Source organism: Schistocerca serialis, chromosome 6 (assembly GCF_023864345.2).
Source record: "Schistocerca serialis cubense isolate TAMUIC-IGC-003099 chromosome 6, iqSchSeri2.2, whole genome shotgun sequence".
NCBI lineage: Eukaryota > Metazoa > Arthropoda > Insecta > Orthoptera > Acrididae > Schistocerca > Schistocerca serialis.
Window position 1 is genome coordinate 375,393,590 of NC_064643.1, and position 19,388 is coordinate 375,412,977.

The window sequence follows — 19,388 nt, forward strand, 5'->3', positions numbered from 1 at the left end:
TTATTGTACTTAAATGTTTCGTTTCGAGAATAACTGGGTTGAAAGCATCACAATGGCAGAGTCAGGGATGCGAGGTGTGTCAGAACCAGAAGCAGTACAGATTTTGTTGGAAAAAGTAGCACAATTGACAGCAGACAGTACGCAGTTGAGAAATGAATTAACACCTGGAAGTGAGCGGGAAACCGCATCTGATCAGTCGTTGTTGCCTAAGGTGCAGGAGATTGATCCAATTGATGCGAGTTTGAAACACAGTGTTGTACGAGTACAGGAGGGGAACGATGAGCAAGTAGTTCCTGTGAACGTGGATAATTTTAGAGCTGTAGACGCGAATTTGAGGAAACGAATTTTAGCAGCAAATTTGGATGTGCCAGATGACGAAGACTGGTGTTCGAGAGTTAGGCAAAGCGATCAACCACTAACTGCCGATAGAACTGCATTGTGTGAAAGGAGGAGACAGAGACCATATGGAAGAATTATTGTGGGAATTTAAGGATTTGTTTTTTCCACAAGGGCCATTACCAGCAACTCCATTAGTTCAACATAGGATACCAATAGGGAATGAAGCACCTGTTTACCATAAACCAAACAGAATACCGAGGTATTTGCAGCTGATTGTGGAGGATTTCATTGACCAGCAGCTTCCGGACAGTATTATAGAGCATAGTAATAGTTGCTGGAGAGCGGGTATTGTCATTGTGCCAAAAAAAAAAAAAAAAACTATGGATGGAACTAAGAAAAACAGGCTCTTTTGTGACTACCAACACCTCGATAATAAGACAGTAATGGATGCATACTCCATTCCAAACATATCAGAGACTTTGTATCACTTAGGACAGTGTCAGTACTTTTCTACGGTGGATTTGACAAGTGGTTATCATCAGTTAGATGTGGCTCCAGAGGATTGTCCAAAAACTGCTTTCTCTACTTGTGGAGGCCATTACCAGTACATAAGAATGCCATTCGGTTTGAAATACGCTCTGGCAACATTTCAGAGGTTACTAGACAGTGTCTTGAGGGGTTTGAAACCACGGCAGTGTCTGATTAGATTAGTTTAGATCTACTTTCATTCCGATTGATCTGTGGTGAGGAGGTCCTCCACGATGTGGAACATGTCAGAAAAACAATAATACATGACAAATATTTACAACTGAAACAAATAAGCTAATGTACCTTCCACAAGTGAAAGAATCATTTTACAAACACTAATGCACTGAATTTAATTTTTTTTTTTTTTTTGTAGGGTAATAAACATGTAATTGAACTACTGTAATCCTTATTTACAATGAACACATTACTGCACTGAAATGGTACAGAAGTTAGATCGTACTGACACACACACACACACACACACACACACACACACACACACACACACACTTATTTACAATGAACACATTACTGCACTGAAATTGTGCAGAAGTTATATCCACAAACACACAAATCAGTTGGTTCTACTGAGAAATTCATCAATGGAGTAGAAGGAGTTGGCCACCAATAAATCCTTTAGGCTTCTCTTAAACTAAATTTCATTGGTTAAGCTTGTTATGGCTGCTGGCAAGTTATTGAAAATGTGTGTTCCTGAATAATGCACACCTTTTTGTACAAGAGTAAGTGACTTTAAATCCTTGTGAAGATTATTCTTATTTCTAGTATTGATTCTATGAATTGAGCTGTTGGTTTGAAAAAGTGGTATATTTTTAATGACAAATTTCATTAAGGTATAAATATATTGGGAAGCAGTAGTTAGTATCACTAGTTCCCTAAACAGGCTTCTGCAGGATGCTCTTGAGTTCACACCACATATAACTCTTACTGCACGTTTTTGTGCCTAGAAAACTTTGGCTTGGCTTGATGAATTACCCCAAAAAATAATCCCATATGACATTATGGAATGAAAGTAAGCATAGCATGCCAGTTTTTTCATTTTTATATCCCCTATGTCTGACACAGTTCGCATTGCAAATAGAGATTTATTAAGATGCTTCAGCAGTTCTGTGGTGTGCTCCTCCCAGTTGAATTTATTATCAAGCTGTTATCCCAAGAATTTGACACTGTCCACTTCTTCTATCTGCTTGTCATTTTATGTTAGGCATATACTCGTGGGACACCCCATACAAGTTCTGAACTGCATGTAGTATGCTTTTTCAAAGTTTAGTGCAAAGAATTGGCTAGGAACCAGTGATTAATGTCCACAAATATTTTATTAGCCGATCTTTCTAAAACTACACTTGATTTGCTATTTATCGCAATGTTTGTATCATCGGCAAAAAAAAAAAATTGGCATCTGGTAATGTTACTGATGAAAGGTCATTGATATACACAAGAAAAAGTAAGGGCCCTAAAATGGAACCTTGTGGGACACCAAATGTAATTAGTTCCCAGTTGGATGATACCTGATAGCTTATTACATGTCTCTTTCCTAATAACACCCTTTGTTTCCTGCCAGAGATATAAGATCTGAACCATTTTGCAGTATTTCCTATTACACCATAATATTCTAATTTACTTAAAAGGATATTGTGATTTACACAGATCACAAAATATACCAGTTGCCTGCAATTTTCTGACTAATGAATTAAGCACATTCTCACTGTAAGTGTAGATAGCCTTCTCAATATCTGAACCCTTTAGAAATCCGAACTGCGACTTTGACAGTATGTTATTTGAAATAAGATGGTTATAAAGCCGATTATACATTTATCTATTTGGATGACATTATAGTGTTTTCCAGTAGTATGGAGCAACATAGACAGCGGTTAAGGGAAGTCTCTATGAGGTTAAGAGCAGCTCATTTGACGTTGAGCCTGGAGCAGTGTCATTTTGCATTAGAAGAAGTAAAATATTTGGGTCACATTATCAGTAAGGACGGAGTGCGAACAGATCAGAGGTTGGTACAGGCTGTAAGGGATTTTCGGGAACCGAAAACAGTTAAGGAAGGGCAGTCATTCGTCAGAATTTGCAATTTCTATCAAATGTTCATGAAGGGTTTTGCAGATATAGCACAGTCATTGACGCAATTGTTACAGAAGGGTGTGAAATGTGAGTGTACAGAAGAGTGTCAGAAAGCGTTTGACAAACTGAAAGAAGTGTTAACAACAAGTCCGGTTCTTGTGTTTCCAGATTTTGAAAAGGAGTTTATACTAGCATGTGATGCATTGAATCAAGCATTAGGGTGTCTTCTTAGTCACGAAATTGATGGGAAAGAACATCCTGTAGCCTATGCGTCTAGGCAGTTGAATGCAGCTGAGAGGAATTACTCAACAACTGAGTAATCTATGGAATCACATATTGTAAATGTTATTTATATGGGAGAAGATTTCGGGTTGTGACAGATCATGCTGCATTGAAGTGGTTGTTGGGGTTGAAGGACTCGTCCACTAGACTCGCTAGATGGGCTGTAGGGCTTAGTGAATTTGACTACGAGGTGGTGCACAAGCCTGTGAAGAAGCACGGTAATGCAGATGCACGAAGTAGGAAGGCGGCAAAAGTAGAAGTCATAGGTTATGACCCAGCAGTCGGCAAGAATTACAGGACACGGACAACGATTGTAAATTGTATCGGACATAGCCACAATTTAATATGTAAGATGGTCTTCTGTACAGGGAAACGAAATTAGGGCCAAGGGTAGTAGTGCCAGCGAAGTTGAGGGATGAGGTTTTAAAGGAAGCACATGATCACGTGTTATCTGGTCATGGAGGGTGTAGCGTGACGAATAGGAAAGTGGCGGAGAGGTATTGGTGGAGAGGTAGGAAAGTACATGTGGATCAGTATGTCAAGAATTGTATACCATGTATGCAGAGAGCAGATTTGAGCTGGAAACAGATGCAGCTACAATGATTGCCGGAAGTGACAGGTCCATTCTCTATGCTGGGGATCGATGAATTAGGACCTTTCAGGCGAACACAATCGGGAAACAGATTCATTCTGACAATAATAGACCATTTTTCGAGGTATGTGGAGATGGTGGCTATGCCAAATCAACAGGCAGCAATGGTCGCGCAAGCATTAGTAAACAAATGGATTTTGAAGTTTGGTGTACCAGACACAATAATTACTGACCAAGGGACCAACTTCATGTCGGATTTAATGAAGGAACTGTGTAAATTGTTGAACGTAAAGAAGCTGAGCACATTGCATCCACAGGCCAATGGAAGGACAGAACGGGCACACAGAACAATCGGGATGATGCTGAGTTTTTATGTGGATTCTGATCACCATCAGTGGGATGAGTATTTGAAGCATATTGTGTGCGCATACAATGCAAAAGTCCATACAAATACCGTTTTGTCTCTATATGAGGTAGTGTATGGGTTTAAAATGCTGTCACCATTTGATTTAGTGGAGCTACAGAAAGGAAGGACCGGTGAATTTGTACGTCAATTTGCAAGGACAATTCGGGATGTTTGGAAACGGGTACAAAAGGCGAATATGCAGGCTTGGGAAAGGCAGGAAGATGCAGTAAAGCAGAAAGGAAGTTTACCACAGTATAGAGTGGGGCAATGGGTAATGCTGTCCAGCCCCTATACGCAAAAAGGGACAACAAAGAAGTTCCTCACGAGGTACCAAGGGACGTACCAAGTTGTTGAAACCACATCCCCCATTAATGTTAAGCTTCAGCTGCCAACTAGAACAACAATAGTACACAGTGGGTGGTTACAGCCATTTAAGGGTTGCCTGGATGTGATTCCAGGAGTGGCACAGGAAGGAAAGAAGAAGAAAGAGAGAGTGAAGAGAGGTGCTAAGCACAGAGAAAACCAGGAAGATACAGTACAGCATGAAGTACCGTATGCTTTTCGATCCAGAAAGTAGTAGAGTATTTGTAGTTTTTTTGTTTTCATGCCACGTATCATTGGGTTTGCGTAGAGTAATTAGGCATTGTAGTTTCATATGTTGTATGTATTTTCGAATACAGCCTTCTGTGGACAACAGTTCTTTTGAAGAGGGAGGAAGGGTGATGGTGATCCCTGTCCTCAGGTCACCGAAAGGGGAAGCATTGGTAGTGATTCATCTCTTCATCATTGGGGTGGATGCCTTACAGGTGCAGCACCTGGATGGGGGCGCGCTGTACTTAAGACAGGAAGATGTGGTGGTGTCGAGTCACCAGTGGACATTAAGGTTGGTATGGAACGTATGGGAAAAGCAGAATGAAGTAAGGAGGCTTGAGGAAGTGTTCGAAGAGCTTAGGCAATGTGCAGAGGGCAAGGGAATGCTGAAGGAAGCTGCAGGGGAGTATAAGAAATTGCATGTGGCCTATAAGAAGCAGGGAGGACGGATGGAGGAAGCGGTGCCACAGGTAAGACGGAAACGAGGATGGCTGAATGCAGAGGGAAAAATTTTAAAGACAGTTTTTGGAACCGTAGATGAAAGCGATATAAAAGAACTGAACAACAAGGTGGAAGCAGTGAGGCAATTCACAGAGGAGAGTACGCTCAACGAAGCTTGGCATGCAACACAGATAGGGACATTGGAAGGGGAAGTCCTTAATTACATATGGTTGCTCCGTGCATTAGCAGGGCAGGTAGCAGTATACGCTAAGGCATCGGAAGATGTAATACATCGTAACCTGGGAACCCTACAGGGGCATCTAGAATTACTAAATAGCAGGGTGGTATTAACCAGACTTTTGCAAGGAGTAGCTGACATTGTGTGAGATGTGCAGGGAGTAATAATAAATCTGCAAGAAGCACCGCATCACGCACTGCAAGGCCAGGTATGTACCGATTTGTTACCGCCAGTCCAATATTACGCAGGTTGCGCAAGGCGCAGAAGGAACTACCTTCAGGGTTATATTTAATAATGGAGCCCAGTGAGCAAAATTTGCCGTTTTTCTACAATGTCACAACAGTAAGGGAAACAACTGACCGCGCACGAGTGTATATTTTGGTCCAATTCCCAGTTATGGGGAAGAACGCGAGGTTTCAAGTGTTACACAGAGCTCCCACATCCAATGAAGTGGGGAGTGTTGAGCAAGTTTGTGGAAGTGAAAACTAAAGAGGTATTGCTGATCTCGGCAACTAGAAACTAGTACACCGAGATGGCAAAGGAGGAATTACGAAGCTGCCATAGAGAGAAGGTAACGGTATGCCCAGCCAGGGTGGTAAGTAACAATCCGGACACATGCACGGTGCAGTTATTTCTAGTGGTGGGAGGGAGGAAGACCCCTTGTAACTCAGTGTCTTGTGCTTGTTGGTGTGGTAAAAATGAACTGTGGTGTATCTATAACACAAAAAAATCATGCTTTGGACAAAACTGCAAGACCAAGACTGCATATTTCCTAGAACACACTGGAGTTTATTATAATGTTTCATTGCTAAGTTTTGACACATTACTCAGTCACGCACAACCAAAAAATTTTCACCTCTTCCGAAAGCTAAAGGCAAATCTTTGGGGACTTCTTTCTTAGAGTGGACAATAGACTGAAAGATACTGTAATGTACTGTAAGTTCAAGGATCTCTTGTCGACCCCTATTCAAAGTCTGGGAATTCTGACATTGCCCTCACAGTATATATTTTCTTTAATGTCGTTTGTTGTTAGCAATATTAGCTTATTCCCAAGAGTTAGCAGCTTTCACTCAGTTAATACTAGGCAGAAATCAAATCTGCATGTGGAATGCACTTCCTTGACTCTTATGTAGAAAGGAGTACAGTATTCTGCTGCATCCATTTTCAATAAGCTACCACAAGAACTCAAAAATCTTAGCAGTAGCCCAAACTCTTTTAAGTCTAAACTGAAGTGTTTCCTCGTGGCTCACTCCTTCTATTCTGTCAAGGAGCTCCTGGAAGAGCTAAAAAATTAAGCAAATTCCAGTGTTACATTGTTGATTATCTTTATTTAAACTTACGACTTGTCACCTGAATATGTTTCTTATATTTCATTTTATCTGTTTCTACTATCATGTTATAATTTCATGTATTGACTCGTTCCACGGCCATGGAGACTTCTCCTTAATTTGGTCCCACGGAACAATAAATAAATAAAATAAATAAATAAATAGTTGAGGGAACTAGCCAGAATATTTTACATTGTGGGTGTATCTATAACATACTTCAACAGTGAGCAAAAATAGCATAGAATGTTAGCCATTACTTTAAATTTTACTGCATCCCTTCATGCAAATATTTTATTAGCCATTACTTTGAATTTTACTCTATCCTTTGTGGAAATATTTATCCTATTTTTCTGTAAAATAAATATGACAAAATAATGGGAGATAAATTTTTAAACCATCATGGTCCAATGTAAAAAGCACCAAACTTATATTATTTATACAACTAATAACTGGGCTTAATTTTCCAAACCTGCATACTATCACATTCTTCAACAAACTGACGGATCTTGTCTGTAAATTCTTCTTCAAAATCATGTGTCTTCCATAAACTTAGTCCATAATTATATACATCAAAGGTCTGAGCAGAATTTCCATGCTGATATTTATTTATAACTGTTGTTGTCCTTGGATGATAACGAGTTCGCAAGAAGTCTGACCATACATTGACTTCGTTATCAAGATCATAAATCTTCAAAGCTGTAATGGGAAAAAAAGTAACTAGTGTAGCATTCTTCACATTTTTTACTGAATTCATAGAAGAAAGAAATGTCTGAATAAAACAACAGTAAAAATAAATTAAATATATAAGATACTTTAAGTATTTTAACCAATGGAAAATAAAAATTTATCAAGTGACTTTCATAAGGTGAAATGATTTATTATTATTTGTGGTACATTAGGTGATATTGAAACTTTGCCTGTATGATTGCTGAATCCTACTATCATTGTAACATTGAACCTGGAGTTTGTCAATCTGAACTCTGGAGTTAGAAGAAATTTTCATAACTTGAATGTGGTCAGTAAGCACAGAAGAGGCAGTGATGTACTATTTCTAATTGTCACATTTTATGGTGATGTTCTGTATTGAGCCAAAATCTCTTTACTTTGTCTCATGCAATGTTGGCATTTTACATTCTTTATTGTGGTACATTTCTTGTATAAGAACATAAAATAGGTTGTCAGCTAGGAGTTATTCAAAAGAAGTAGGCTATGTGTTGGCACTAGATTCCATGATTGATCTTCCTTCATTTCAAACCACAGCAGTTGTAGTAGTAGTAGTAGTAGTAGTAGTAGCAGTAGTAGTAGTTTTACTGATCAGTGGGTCTCTTTTATAAGGATATTGAACATGTCTTGGTATTATAATTTAAGAATAACAGAAATAAAGTGATTCACATATACAGAAATTTACTTATAGGTCTATTATGACAAGAATTGGACAGGTAGTTGGTCATGACCTTACAGTAGGAACCATCCTGGCATTTGCCTGAAATAATCTGGGGAAACCACAGAAAACCCAAATCATGACGGCTGGATAAAGATTGGAGCATCTATCCTCCTGAAAACAAGGACATACTGTTTAAAACAGTGCTACCTCATTCAGTTTATCCCTAGTGTACAATACTGTTTTACAAATAAGTTATTTAATCATGTAAATGGCTAATGCTAAACTGTTCATTCATTTCTTACTCCCAGTCATTGCATACACTACACACACTCTACACACATTGTTTCATAACATTACATGCAATACTAGCTTATGTCAGAACCCTTTTGTGTACCACAACTTACCATTTGCCAGCCTGAAAAACTGAGTCAGCATCCCTCTATAACAAGTGAGATGCTGAGCTTATAAAAGAGATAAGGTGTTAGTATTATACATTGAACAGTATGTTTTTTCCAGAAAAGAAAGAAAGACGGAAAAAATATATAATTTGGGAGTGTTACACGGAATAGTAGATGTTTTATTATCATTGTTATTTATTTGTGTTGCATTTCTTACCAAACTGCTACTCTATGTCATCTTGGTAATCATTCAATGTGCAGGATATGTTGCTTAACAGGTACTTTTAACCGATTTTTTAAATAAGTATGTTTTAGCAATTTCTTTAATCTCCTCAGGCAATTTATTGTACAGTTTTATTCCCTTGTAGAAAATGTTGCTTTGGGTTTTAAGTTTATTCTCTCTTGGTAAATATAAGTTCAGTCTAGATCTTGTTCAATGGTCATGGACAGAGCTGTTTGTGCATTAACTATCAATGTTATTTTTGATGCACAACTGATTGGTAAATACACTCACATGGTGCAATTAAAATCCCCAGTGTTTCAAACAGATCTTGACAGTGAGGTTGACTACTATTTTTGGTTGTTATTCTTATGACCCTCTTCTGCAATCTGAAAATTGTGTTCATATTTTGTGTGATTTTTTCCCGCAAAAAAATGCCATAGCTAGGAAATGGGTGTATATATGAATAGTCTGTAACTAAAAGACTGTCATACACTAATGATAAGACTCTAAAATCCTGCATTTGTTACACAGTCTATAGAGGTGCCATCTACATTCAACAGTGTCATTTTCCCTCTTCAAAACAAAATTTATGGCTTTAGTTTCTTTATGTTCAATGTCATTTTATTGTTTATGGATCAAGTGTAAACTTCTCAGATTGTTTCATTTGCTTTCTTCACAAGGAGTTCTCTTGTTTTCTCAGTGCCTACAATATCGCTGTCAACAGCAAAGAGAATTTTTTCCCCATGACTAATGCTGCTTGTAAAGTCACTGATGTATCGGGTGTTTATAAATGAATATCGGGGTTTTAATGCTTTATAATATTTATTACATTAAATTTGCAGTTATAAATGATATTTCAAATGAAAGAGCAACTCAAACAGTTTTACCAAGAACCTTATAAATGTTCAATGTGAGCACCATTTGTCACACAGCACACATCAAGTCTATAGACGAGTTCTTCCCAAACAACAATGACAGGGCTTGCTTTGCATGGCCTCCATGTTCACCCAACCTAACGCCATGCCGATTTTTTCCTTTGGGGCTTCATAAAGGATTGTGTGTATGAGCCTCCGCTAACAGCAGACCTCCCTGAATTAAGAAACCGGATTGAAGCAGCTGTTGCTACAATCACTGAAGACACACTTATCAACGTCTGGGAAGAACTTGGCTATAGACTCGATGTGTGCCGTGTGACAAATGGTGCTCACATTGAACATTTATAAGGTTCTTGGTAAAACTGTCTGAGTTGCTCTTTCATTCGACATATCATTTATAATTGTAAGTTTAATATAATAAATATTATAAACCATTAAAACCCTGATATTCATTTATAAACACCCTGTACTCTGATCAGCCAGAACATTATTTGTTTTAGCAATTTCTTTAATCTCCTTTGGCAATTTATTGCACAGTTTTATTTCTTGTAGAAAATGTTGTTTTGAGTTTCAAGTTTATTCTCTCTTGGTAAATATAAGCCTAATAGCTGGTATGTCCACCTTTGGCATGGATAAAAATGGTGATGCATCATCACATGGAAGCAATGAGGTCTTGGTAGGTTGCTGGAGGAAGTTGGCACCACACTGACACACACAAGTCACCTAAAACCTAAACTCCACCACACAGGCCATGAAAGCCCAACGGTACAGACTGGTAGCCGTGTCATCCTCAGCCCACAGGCGTCACTGGATGCGAATATGGTGGGGCTTGTGGTCAACACACCACTCTCCCGGCCGTATGTCAGTTCATGAGACCAGCATTATGAAGAAAGTATTGGGATTCATCAGTCCATACAACACTCTGCCACTGCACAAGTGTTCAGTGCTGATGGCCACGTGTCCATTCCAATCGTAGTTGCCAATGTTGTGGTGTTAACATTGGCACATGCATGGGTAATTGGCTGTGGAGGCCCATTGTTACGAAAGTTCAGTGCACTACGTGTTCAGACACTCTTGTACTCTGCCCAGTATTAAAGTCTGATATTTGTTCTGCCACAGTTTGCCACCCATCCTGTTTTACCAGTCTGCCCAGACTATGGTGTACAACATCTGTAATGATGGCTGACTGCCCAACCACACAACATCTGAACACAGTCTCACCTTGGTTTCACCATGTGTTGAAGACACCAACCACAGCACTCCTTGAACACCGGACAAGTCACTCAGTTTCTGAAATGTTCATGCCAAGCCTCTGGGCCATCACAATCTGCCCTCAGTCAAGATCAGGAAGATCGCGTGCCTTCCCCATTCTGTACGCGGACAGCACGCTCACTGATACTACATCCACCATGCGTGTGTCTGACTAGCAGTCATTCCTCACCAGGTGAAACTGCTATTGCCTGGATGGGTTTATATCCATAGTAGGTCATAATGTTCTGGCTGATCAGTGTATATTAGGAACAGTATTGGTCCTAATATGCTATGCTGAGGAACTCCTACATTAATGTGTTTTGGTTCTGATATATGTTTTACTAAAAAATTAGATTTATTTGAGGTATGTGTTATCACTACTCTTTGTACCCCTATTGAAAATATTAGGGAAGGATAGATTGCTACTCACCATAGCTGCTCTGCTTTATGGTGAGTAGCAATCTATCTTTTCTTAATATGATGATATTTCAACCTGGAGTTTCCATTACTTGACTTTGTACCATGTCTGTTGGCTATGATCAGAAACAGTCATTAGCTACTTCTCTTATTTCTAATGCTTCTAGCTTATTTATGTAGTAGTATCCTACAGTCAGCTGTATCAAAGGCCTTAGAAAGATCTAAAAATATGCCTGTGATGCACTCATCTTGGCCAAGACCATCAAAGGTATCGGTTTTATGAATTCTACTACAGCTGATTTTGTACTTCACTAATTTTGGGCACCAAACTGTGATTCACTTAAAATGTTGTATTTATTCAAGTAATTCATTAATCTATCATAATTAATTCTACTATTTTTGTGAATAGTGACAGCAGGGAAATGGGCTGGTAATTTTCCATGTCGTCTGCATTACCTTCTTTAGCAGAGATGCAACTGTTTCCTGTTTTAAAAACTTTGGAAATTTCCCTGGTGCAAAGGATTCATTTATTATGTGCTTTAAGGAAACCTGTATCCCTTATATGCATTGTTTCCAACACAGTATGGCTGTCCAGGAACACAAGCCTCATAAGGTCACCCTGCATCAATCCGAGCTGGACATATGGAGTGCTAGCTACATCTCATCTACATGCCATGCAACACTGATTGTGGGTTTGATGCCCGCCACACATTGCCCACCTTACATGAGACATTTTTCTGTAGTAAACTATTGGAAATTTATAAAGGATTCAAGTGCCTTCTAGCTGTCCGTGACTTGGGCTACCCACTTACCTCCACGAGTGAAACTTAACAACCCCTGCACTTGCAATACATGGAATAATATTTTGGGTTTCACCACTTGCACCTAAAACAAACTTTTCACTGCAGGAGAGGCTATGTGAATAGTCATTCTGACACACTGCAAACCATATTCAGAAAGCTTAAAACACTAATAGTATAATGATTAGCCAAAGCATTTTGGCCACTGCCCACCATGACATTGGATGTCGCCTGGTGGCATCACAAGCACGTGATGCACTAACAATAGTATTTAAGCAGAGCAGACAAGGATGGAAGTTCATCCTAGAAAGACACGGGCTACAAATGGGGAAATCTGTAGAGATAAGTGATTTTGACAAAGGACAAAGGAGTATCTCGAAAACGGCAAAACTTGTAGAATGTTCATGTGTTACTGTTGTGAGCATCTACAGAAAGAGGTAGGAGGGCAGTGAAACTACCAATGGTGCTAAATGGTTGGATGTTCACAACTCTTCAAAGAATGTGGGGTTCAGAGGCTCGTCTGCTCCATAAAGTACGATAGATGATGATCTGTGGCATCTCTGCCAAAAGAGCACAATGCTGGTGCATGCGCAATTGTTCCAGAGCACAATGATCATCATACGTTGTCGAACATGGAGCTCCGCAGCAGACCACCCCTACATGTTCATATATGGACCCAAAGACATTGTCAATTATGACTGCAGTGGGCAAGGGATAATCAGGATTCAATCGTCGATCAATGGAAATGTGTTGGCTCTTCATGCGAATAACATTTTTGCTACACTAAGTTGACAGTTGTCAGCCGTCATCCAAGTGAACAGTAGCTCGAAACATGCTGCATGCCATGGCCACAGGCTGGTGGGAACAGTATTATGCCATGGGAGACATTCTCCTGCACTTGCATGGGAACTGTGGTAGCAATCAAAGACACGCTGATAGCTGCAGACCCCATCATCCCTTAATGGTTGAAGTCTTCCCCAATAGTGACATCATCTTTTAGCAGCATAACTGTCCATGTCCCAGAGTCAGAACCGTGCTCTGGTGGTGTGAGGAGCATTATAGTGAACTCACATTGATGTCTGAGTGACCAAATTCTCTTGATGTAATTCATATACAACCCATCTAGGTCATTATCAGGTGTCATTACCACATATGCAAATCAGCAGCCCATTATTTACACGAATCACATGACCTGTGCATAGACATCTAATGCCACATACATCCAAAAACCTACCAATAAACTGTCGGATCCCTGATACACAGAATCAGTGATATATTTCATTCTGGAGACAGACAAATAAGCCATTAGGCAGGTAGTCATAATGTTTTGGCTCATCAGTGTTCCTTCACTATACAGAATGCCTGAGGAAAAAAGCAAAACACCCAGAAGACATGGTCAGACACAAATGTAGCTTCATAAATGTACACAACATCAGTGAGCATGTAAATGTTTAGTATTGTCATCACATTGTGTTCAGCAATGAATTGTGGTTCTACACTGGCTATGATGACCACAGTCGGCAAGTATGCAGTGACCTGGGGAGAGGTCCCATCCTCTCAATGTTTTGGAGAGCACAGTTGCATTACCCCAGGTGCCATGGTGTGGGGAATCATTGTGCATGTCTTTTTAGGTCTGTGATTGAGAGAACTCCGGCAGCACAACAATATGTCACAGACATCCTGCATCCTCAAATGTTACCTCTTATGTGACAAGTGTCATGGTAGCCTTTTTCAACAGGACAGTGCTCGGCCACACTAGGCACATATCTCTACGAACTGTCTGAGTGATATTGAGGTACTCCTGTGCCCAAAAAGATCCACAGATCTGTCCCTGATAGGACATGTGTGAGATTGGCTCAGATTCTAACTTCGACCCACTGCCAGTATCCAGGATATCAAGGGCAAATTACAACAGTTACAGGCTTGTTTGACTCAGAAGAGAATAAAATGGCTTTATGACACCCTTCCCAACCAGATCAGTGCATGCATCTAGATCACTGGAGGGGAGGGGGGGTTGCAATGGCATACCAATAAGTGGGCTTGTACTGCCAAGTTCATTGTAAATGTGTATGTGTGTATATTTTGTAATCAGTGAAATAACATCACATACCTTCTAAATCCATGAAGTTTTATTTTTCTTCCTCTTTCCCTTCTGGGTGCTTTACTTCCTTTGTCAGGCAGTGCGTATATATGTGTGTTTTATATATCAGGGCTAAGTGGCTATTTGGCCAATGACATTTTTCTGATAATGTTTATATTAAGGCAAAACTTAAATTTTTCATTATAGTTACATATCTACGGAGGACAGCTGTTGCCTTATGTAAAGCCTTTATTGACTCACTGCTGTGTGTAAAAGGATTTGCTGATTGGGGAAGACAAAAGTAAAAGCCTATGAAAAACTGACTATGACTTTATAAAAACAGCTAAATCTCATTATATGTGACAGTTACATTCTGCTGAATTGCAGCACATACCAAATTCATGTGAATCAAGAGTCATTTTATATTTAAAATGAGGGGATTAGATTCTCATTTATTCACACACTAAGTTTAAAAAACAAGAGTTTCTTAGTAGTTCTACTAAAAATAACCATTATCATTTATACAAAAGTCATTTTAGTGCCAAATTAATGCATTCAAAAATACAATACTCAAACACACATTAATACATTAAAACTGTTTTCATAAAGTCCATCTACAACCTAAATAGCCTCTGGATCAACTACACTGGAAGAATTTGATGGTGCTATAGTCAGTTTCCATAATGGATTTTCTTACATACAAATCTTCATCGCTCAGATACACATAATGAGAGTTTACGAGGTCACAGACATTCTCTATATTGACAGCTGTGAAATCCAATCTGCCGTGCCATGTTTGAAATTTTTCTCACAGCAACACTGATATCACAGATCATTCATCTTCTAGCACTGACACAGCACTGAATTGCAGTTTCCTCCACACACCAACTACACAATCTGGAGTGATATCATCCATAAATTTCTAATAAAGTCAATTGTCCTTAATATTAAACTGTCACCAGAAAATCGTGAAGGTAAGTCTATCATCTGAATGACATCCTTATATGAGACTTGAGAAAGTTTTATGCAGACAGTATGCCTTGAATGTAGAAATAACTACTTAATCCATGGGTTGCAGGGTAGATGCAGTATTGAGTGGCAGAAACAGGACTTCAGTGTCTTGATCTGACTCAGTAATGGGAAGTGGGTGGCTGGGAACATTGTCAAAGAGGAGAAGAATTTTGAAAGGGATTTTTTTCTTTCTCACGGTGGGTTCATTAACAAAATAGTCACTGAAAATAGCAGAAGTCTTTTACTCCATTTCACAACCCTTCAGCACCCTGGGACTTTGAGAGTGGTAGATTATAAGGGGTTTTAATCTGCAGTCCCTTGCACCATTTCCTCCTAACAGGACAGTGCATTGGTAATTGGAAGTGTTATATCCCGGTGCTGTTTTTTCTTTAATAGAATGAGTGTGTAAGGCTAGGCATTCATTTCCAAATAAGCCCACTTCATAGTACAGCCTTTCTCTGTCATAATTTCTTTAAATCACTTTTTAAAATCCTCGGATCCAACTTCATCAGCTGCAGCTGCCTTTCTTGTCTTTTTAATGTTGTGATCTGCTGAGATATGTGCTGTATGTTCCTCTCCTCTTGTTAAATCTGCGTACAAGCTCTTAGCTTTAGCCTGAATAGAAGCTCCAGTGAGAGGCATATGCTGCTGGTTGTGGTGCTCAGTCCAATAACCCAGCATTTTTTCCATTATTTCCATCACCTCTGAGTGATATTAGAGCACTCAAGGCATACTTAATTTAGTTGAAGATCAAACAGTTTCTTGAACTGATTCTGTATTATCATGAATAATCCCCACAGTGGTTTCATTAAGTCCCAAAGCACACTAAATGTCAACAATATTCTCACTTTTCTCTTAGAGATCCAAAACTTCTAACTTTATTTCTAAGGAATGTGATATTTGAATGATAAATGGAAAAACTCATATAAAGATGTGAAACAAATACTAACAAAGAGATAGAGGGGCTGGCCAGTACTTACCTCAGCTCAGTACAGCCGATAGATACATAAAAAACAGAACTGAAAATTTATGTTCCTAGCTTTCGGAACAAATGTTCCTTCATCAGGGAGGAGAGAGGGGAAAGAAAGGGAAGAAGGGAAAGTGGATTCAGTTACTCACAACCCAGGTTATGAAGCAACAGGGAAAGGAAAACAGGTAGGGTAGCAAGGATGGAGGCATGGTTGTCAGAGGGAAGCCAAAGATATTCTACTGTAAGTACTGTGCCAGCTTCAAACCAAAGAGGATGCATACAGAAGTAAAGAGGTATACAGTATAAAGATAAACTGGACTGAACCTACGTTAAACCACCTCACTCCCATTTACTCTTCAGTCTTCTCCTCTTTTCCTTTCCTCTTTAGCCATTCACGCATCTTTCCATCCTACATAGTTGTGTTTATCTTTATACTGTATACCTCTTTACTTCTGTATGCATCCGCTTTGGTTTGAAGCTGGCACAGTACTTACAGTAGAATATCTTTGGCTTCCCTTTGACAACCATGCCTCCATCCTTGCTACCCTACCTGTTTTCCTTTCCCTGTTGCTTCATAACCTGGGTTGTGAGTAACTGAATCCACTTTCCCTTCTTCCCTTTCTTTCCCCTCTCTCCTCCCTGATGAAGGAACATTTGTTCCGAAAGCTAGGAACGTAAATTTTCAGTTCTGTTTTTTATGTATCTATCGGCTGTACTGAGCTGAGGTAAGTACTGGCCAGCCCCTCTATCTCTTTGTTGGTATTTGTTTCACATCTTTATATGAGATTTTCCATTTATCATTTAGATCACCTATATGGTCCACATCCTTCATTGTTTTGTCCCTTTTGTTAGCTATCACTTACATCTGTCATCTAAACACTTTCTCTTCTTCAGTGTTTTATATATACATAAATTAATAGTTTCGTCACCAACTGTGCGAGTTTCATTTTCCTCCTATTATCTTGTTCCGTTTATAGTCCACTTCTCTTTTTTATTTATTGATTTATTTATTTAACATCCCGTAGTTTTAACGTTCGTTATTTGCTGTTCTCCAGCCAACAATCTCTTCCACACCTACCAGTATCATCCATTTCCGTCGATTTCGTGTTGCTGGCGATAATTTTGTGCCATTGGCTATCTTTCTCTGCCACAGGAAAATTTTTTTGGGACATTTCTGAACCACCCGCGAACTTTTTTGCGTCACGCGCGATCTTTTTTTAGCCACTCGCTATCTCAGTTTTTGAGCAATGTGTGTTCTTTTCTCCTGATCTGGACATACTTGCTAGGTCTGGTCAACTTTTTCCATATTTTTCTTATTTAGTGGTCTTCCTTTGGTATTGAACATTACCAACACAATTTCTTTCTTTCTCGTTCTTCCCTCCGTGTTTTATTCCTTCTTATGATTACTATTTTAACTTTAGTTATTTAATTTCCCTACCCACCTGTTACCCACTATGTACCCTAATCCTATACCACATTATTTACATTTATTCCGGAAACATGCATTCACCGTAGCCAAACTGCAATCCCACATACTTTTCCTCCGGTATTACCCCTAAAGAACTTACCTTAAAAGTTCCCATCTCTGGGTGCAATTCTTCCTTTCACCGGTCTCTCCTGGACTTCCAGAACCTTCAATCCTTAGCCCATACCCAACTTGTCCTGAATCTCTACACTACTTCATGTAACCACCACTCCCAACAGCTCCTATCTCTCTCTTCAAAGTCCTCCACCTCTCAAACCCTTCCTTGGAGAACACACTCAGGAACATCATCCTAGAAGCCAGCTGCAAACTTGAGTTCCATGCCACACATCACCTGAAAAAACTATCCACAGTGCTATTGCAACACGTAAGAAGTGGGGTCCCTCTCCCTATCCCTCACAAACTCCAACCACAACAGAAACTTCAACAAACCCCCCTCATAGCCAACATCCCTAGCCTAGCCACCCTACTCAATCTCCCCATCCCAGCACATACCCCACACAGACCAAATCTCAACTATAACCACAGTCAAATGCCACATATCACCAGTCCCAATTCAGTTCTAAACCTCTCATCCAGATCCCTCTCTCCTCCAGAAACATCTGTTCTATCAAAAGGCTTAACCTTTAGCCCCACGCCTAAATTCAACCACACTGCCTTGGTTAAAGATCTCCTCTCATTCACCCGGAACCTCAACTGGAAATATCACTTCACTACCCAAACACAGCCCCCAAATACTAGACCCAGTGTTGAACCCTGTCTAGAACAGTTCTGACCACCTTCTCAAAGGGATCCTCCTCCCCTCCCCCAAAACCATCCCTTGCAGACATTTCAGGAATTCCTCACATCCAGTGTTGCCTCCCAGTCCTTCTTGAAGAACATCCCGACAACCCCCAACATCACCTCAGCTGAATCCCGTGCCATTAAGGAGCTGAAAACAGACCGCTCTATTGCCATCCTCCCAGCGGATAAAGGCTCCACAACTGTGGTACTTGACCGTGTGGAGTATGTGGCAGAAGGACTGCGTCAACTCTCCGACACCTCAACCTACAAAGCTGTTACCCAGGATCCGATTCCCTCCATCCAGACTGAGCTGCAGAAAATCCTAAAAATCCAAGGTCCCTCACAAGGCCTCACAACGGCTTCCATAGACTTACTCACTCCACCTGAGCCCCGTACTCCTACCTTCTACCTATTACCCAAAATCCACAAAGAGAACCATCCTGGCCGTCCCATTGTAGCAGGCTTCAAATCTCCAACAGAATGTATCTCAGCTCTGGTAGACCAACACCTCCAACCTATCACCCACACACTCCCATCCTACATCAAAGACACAAACCACTTCCTAGAACGCCTCAAATCCATTCCCACTCCTCTCCCACCTGAAACCTTTCTTGTCACCATAGATGCTACATCCCTTTACACAAACATCCCACATACCCATGGTCTCTCTGCCCTTGAGCACTACCTCTCCCAATGCCCACCCGAAGATCTTCCAAAAACCTCGTTCCTTATCACACTTACCAACTTCATCCTAACCCATAATTACTTCACTTTTGAAGGCCAGACCTACAAACAAATCAGGGGAACGGCCATGGGAACCAGGATGGCTCCGTCCTATGCTAACCTCTTCATGGGCCGCATGGAGGAGGCTTTCCTGAAGACC

At 40.0% G+C, this 19,388-nt stretch overlaps 1 protein-coding gene across 2 annotated transcripts in view; it reads right to left on the reverse strand.

Annotated features, from left to right (window-relative positions):
- Positions 1-19,388, reverse strand: part of LOC126484043 (protein misato) — a 93,540-nt gene that overhangs the window by 48,933 nt on the left and 25,219 nt on the right. For both annotated transcript variants that reach the window (XM_050107382.1, XM_050107383.1), the window contains exon 4: positions 7,300-7,526. In XM_050107382.1, coding sequence (XP_049963339.1) covers positions 7,300-7,526 — 227 coding nt within the window. The remainder of the gene's footprint in view (positions 1-7,299; positions 7,527-19,388) is intronic.